This window comes from Cyprinodon variegatus, unplaced genomic scaffold, assembly GCF_000732505.1.
Source record: "Cyprinodon variegatus isolate N-32 unplaced genomic scaffold, C_variegatus-1.0 Scaffold238, whole genome shotgun sequence".
Classification (NCBI taxonomy): Eukaryota; Metazoa; Chordata; class Actinopteri; order Cyprinodontiformes; family Cyprinodontidae; genus Cyprinodon; species Cyprinodon variegatus.
Genome location: NW_015150691.1, coordinates 881,849 through 886,663, shown reverse-complemented (window position 1 = coordinate 886,663; position 4,815 = coordinate 881,849). Strand labels below are relative to the sequence as shown.

The 4,815-nt window shown below is 40.4% G+C and overlaps 1 protein-coding gene across 1 annotated transcript in view; it reads right to left on the bottom strand.

Moving 5' to 3' along the window:
- LOC107089088 (centrosomal protein of 170 kDa-like) overlaps window positions 1-2,941 on the bottom strand; it is an 18,316-nt gene extending 15,375 nt beyond the window's left edge. Inside the window, exon 1 of the mRNA XM_015381647.1 lies at window positions 2,873-2,941. Within this exon, the coding sequence (XP_015237133.1) occupies window positions 2,873-2,941 (69 nt within the window). The remainder of the gene's footprint in view (window positions 1-2,872) is intronic.
- Between the last annotated feature and the right edge of the window lie 1,874 nt (window positions 2,942-4,815).

The window sequence follows — 4,815 nt, the reverse complement described above, 5'->3', positions numbered from 1 at the left end:
GCCCCTTTACTGTATGTGGCATTAACCCACCAAATAGGGTAAGTCCCTTGTGAACTCATGGACTCAGAAATGAATTACAATGTGATGGAAAGTTCTCCCCTGAAGCTGGTCTTCAGTAAGCCCATCTCACAGGAAACTGCACAGGAACCTTTCCTTTTCAGCATTTACACTGAAGACATCTCCATCAACCTCCCCTGCAGAGGGAGCCATGGCTGCCACCTTTAGAAGTTCTCAGATATTTCTGACATCTTTGGCATCATTACAGATGAAGGGGGGTCAGGGTAGAGACAGGGGAGGCAGGATTAACTTCAGCATGTTTGATCATCAAATCACAGATCCCATTAAGTGGTGCATCGGATGTTTGTAAAGTGAGCTTATAAGGAGTGACAGCGCTGACTGGCAATGACACAAGAAAAGACGGTGGGTCAATTAGGAGCTTGTGGCCGGTTTAAACTCCGGGAAGCAAGCTTCCGCTTGAGCTGCGGATTTCCACTTGGTCCTAGTGCTCGACGAATGTCTGTGCACTGTAGCGTAGCATTGTTTTTTGGACAGTAAAACGTGCTGGGGACCAAAACGGACATTTGAAAAAGTGCAAGGGACATGTCCCGCCTGCCTCCCCAAAAAATTACATCTATGCTGACACCAGCAAACATCCAGGGAACTGAGAGTGAAGAATAAACAAGACTGAAGTGGATTGATTCCTTGAAGTGCAGGGGGCACTATTGAAGAGCTTTCTTCTCCTCTGTGGTTACATCAGCCAACTTATGGTGTAGCTTCCTAAAGTTTATCTACCACTGAGAGGAAGAAGTTAAACCAGTAGAAAGGCCAGCAACATCATGGGCATTTATCCTGGACACTGTAGCCAGTTAGAGAACTCTAGCAAAAATACTTGGACAACATCTCCCACCACCTGCAAGAAGTTGTAGTGGAGCTGGAGAGATCCGTCAGCGAATGACTCCTGCACCCTAGGTGTACTAAGGAACAATATCACAGATCTTTCCTCCCTGCAGCCAACAGAACTTATAATCATTACTGCTCCCAACAAGTGAGCATCTCTGCTCTTAATTGTACAATGTTTCCTTTAATTTTTTCAATCCTTTCAAACTTTCAATGTAAAGTTGTTCTTCTATAAATGGGTTTATGTGTTTTTAAATTTAGAATTTTGCATTTGGTTTTAGCATGCCACAAAAATAGAACTAAACCAATAATTTCACCTTTAAATCGTATGACTACTTAGTGCACCTGATTATTTTTGTCAAACTTAGGCCTATATCCCAAACTTTAGCTGAAGTTTGAATCAGTTCATATTTAATACAGACTGAAGGTAGCAGAATGATACAAATAAGGTTGATATTTCCCCCTGCAGCACCATCAATCCACAGAGAATGCTGACTCACGCAGAAGAAAAAAGACTTTAGTAGTATAAATCTGGAGATTGACCAACACACACACTTTTAAACCAATCCCTGTTGGGATACTAGTAGATGTGGTTCGCTTTCTGTACCCGAGTTCATACAACTGCCCCAGATTTCCTCATAAACCCACTATGTTACGCACGACTTCACCCACAGCACAGTAACTCCCTCCTCAGCCGCGCAAACAAGCAGCCACAGATGATGATGCTGAATGGGCCAATCGCACAGCCTGTACATTAGCCCAGTTAGGCCATCACTCGGTGCCGAGCTTAGAACGGGGCCATTCAGTCAGGGGCCACATCGGACACATCAATAACCACATTCTATAAAAGCAGTAAAAAAAAGGAGATAGGAGAATAAACGCGGAGCTACAATGATCACCAATAGTTAACATGATCATCTATAGGGCGTGCACACTAATCCTTCACATCCACATCTTCCCTTTGGATCTCTTAAGCCAAATAGGCTCATTAAGTGATCATTCTTAGAGTGTTTCAAGAGCTATCCGCTGCTGGTCATCCATGGATCCCCAGCCTTATGGACGACATATCCTGGATGTCTGACCAGCAGCGATGCTCATGTCACCGCCTCCATCCCTAAAAGCCGCACAATCGGAGCCCCGACAACAGTAATAGGAGGAAAATGGATCCATCTCACCGTACAGCTGTATAATGGACACGCAGCATCCGACAGATATACAATAGATGTATGAGGAGGGTTTCTGATGAGCGCAAACCCAATGCCCAGCCCTGCTCCTTCAGCGCTTCTGCGTCTTTGCCTCTCGGTGGCGCTGTGAGCTAAAATGGAGAAAGCAAATGTGATTATGTAACACTAAACCATAGGCAGTGATTGAGTATGACTCGGTGAAATTGTAATTTATAGAAGATGTTTGAAAAAAAAGAGGGGTATTTAGCTCTTTTCATCAAACCTTTTTGGGCGGTATAACTGTGTAACAGGGGCGTCAGCTGACCCAATACAGGGACACAATAGGGCCCTAATTTTTTGGGGGGCAATTATTTATTTTAAAAAAGCATGGACACAGATAATTAATGCAAGCATGCGAGCAAATTTTTCATAGCACTTATTTCATAGCACTTATTTATTATTATAAAGTGTCATAAATAAATTGTGCAATCAGATAGTTATTTTCTGCATCATCCAACATCTACCTGAACCAAAGTAAATTCAATTGTCCCACTTGTGAACTTAACTGTATATCTCTAATCCTCTACTGATGAAGGTACAATTTATCTTCATGAAATATGTCAGCAAACGTAAACTTGAAAACTGAAAACTTGAAATGTGCAACTTTTCAATTCTAACTAAAGTGGTAGTCTATAGCCCTATTTTAAGAAAAAATAAAAATAAAAGCATGCATTTTGTTGATTTCCCCATATGCCAGAGAGACAGACTTAAATTATTATTAATTGATTAAAAAACCAGTACCCCAGGCATACCCAGACACCGCAGATCCTCAACGGGGCACGGGCCCCTGTGAAAAGGGTCTGCCGGAAACACATCTGCATGTCTCCAGAAACATTTTAATTCAGAGCAGATTTCCTGAATCAAAGAATCTTTATGGCTTCTAGGCTATTTGATTGGAGCATATTCATTTATCAATTTTTTCTCTATTTATCTTCCCATCTAGCTTATTGTCAAAAATCATTGCCAAAAATGTAATTCTCCCTTCAGGCACTAGATGGGGCCAGAGTATTGCGTACCATCACATATGTGACCTGGAATAGTTGGTAGTCAGAAATAAAGTAGCCTATTTGATGTATAAAACACTTTTTAAAAAGCAAGAATATGTTCAAAGATCACATAAACTCGCTTAAAGCAAGGCAATAGTTTATTTTTCCTCAATTAACAGATGTTATTAAATGCAATTATAGATTTACAATAACCAATTTTTTTTTTAAATCAGTTTCCTCTTACCGAAGAAAACATTTAGTCAGATTTAGTTGGTTTGATTTCTTATTCAATAAGGTCTAGTGGAAGTAAGACAACAACAAAAAAAAGTTCCATCATTCAATAGTTAACAGGGCATATTCATATCCATGCTGAAAAAGTATCTTTGTACAGTGGGCAAGATTGCATTGACAACAAATATGCTCATAGTCTAGATTTAAATGTTTTGTGCCATTTTTATTTTTAAAAGTTAAAAACTTCTAGAACTGTTAGGATAAGTATCATTGATTATGTGTGAGTTTAATACACCTTAATATTACCTGCCTGTTGTGTGTCAGAACCAATGTTTTCCCAAGTAGTTTATCTAATTAGGATATGTACAGTCTGGCTATGTACAGTTATAATCTTCATTCTGCATGAGGCAAAGATTTGGGAATAGAATGAAAGCGGTGTCCTTGATCTAAGAACAAAGTGACATATTGTGATATGGCTGGAGCCATGGATGTCTTCTCATCTACAAAAATGTATGATGTAATGATGTGATGACAATCTTCAAGTTGACAATCCAACGAAGAACCTGTGGTGGATGATGAGTTGGAAAAGATGAAATAACCAATTTTTTTCACATCCAACTGCCATGCCATACCTCTCAATAATTTCAATGGTGAAGTCCTCTTGAAATCTTAAATAATTGTTGTTGATTTCAGATGTGTCTTTTGGTTCCCATTGGTTTTGCTTGTAAAGAGAATTGCCTTCGGCTTACCGCACCGTGATGTCACTGCCGGAAAATTTCAGTAGTCAGGAACACACAACACACAAGTGTAAACAAAAATAAATTTCATTAAGTACAGCTCTCTAAAATATATCATACCACTATATTTGGTCAAAAATTGCCAGGTCCCAGACTTAGTGATCAAGACGGAAAAATATTGTTTTTATTTTTTTGCTGATTAATGCTAAATTCATTAAATCACCGCGAATGTACCAGTTTTAGGTTTAACTAATGATCCATTGATCATTCCTTGCTTAACGGATTTTCCTTTAAATGTTTATCGGGGCAACTTCCCAACTTACCAACTGGGTGAGCCCGGTTGGTAAGCAGCTGCCTTCTGTAACCCTAAGCAACTTCTCTGATCTCTGAGTAAAGTTACAATTTCTATCAAAATATGTTGTCATGTCTCATGGTCAGAAGCGGGAGATCAATAGGCAGATTGGAGCTGCGTCTGCTGTGAAGCGTGCGCTGTACCGGTCTGTTGTGGTGAAGAGAGAGCTGAGCCAAAAAGCGAAGCTCTCGATTTACCTGTTGATCTACGTTCCTACCCTCATCTATGGTCATGAGCTTTGGGTCATGACCGAAAGAACGAGATCCCGGATACAAGCGGCTGAAATGAGTTTTCTCCAGTGTGTCTGGGCTCTATCTTAGAGATAGGGTGAGGAGCTCAGGCATCCAAGGAGGACTCAGAGTAGAGCCGCTGCTCCTCCAAATCGAGAG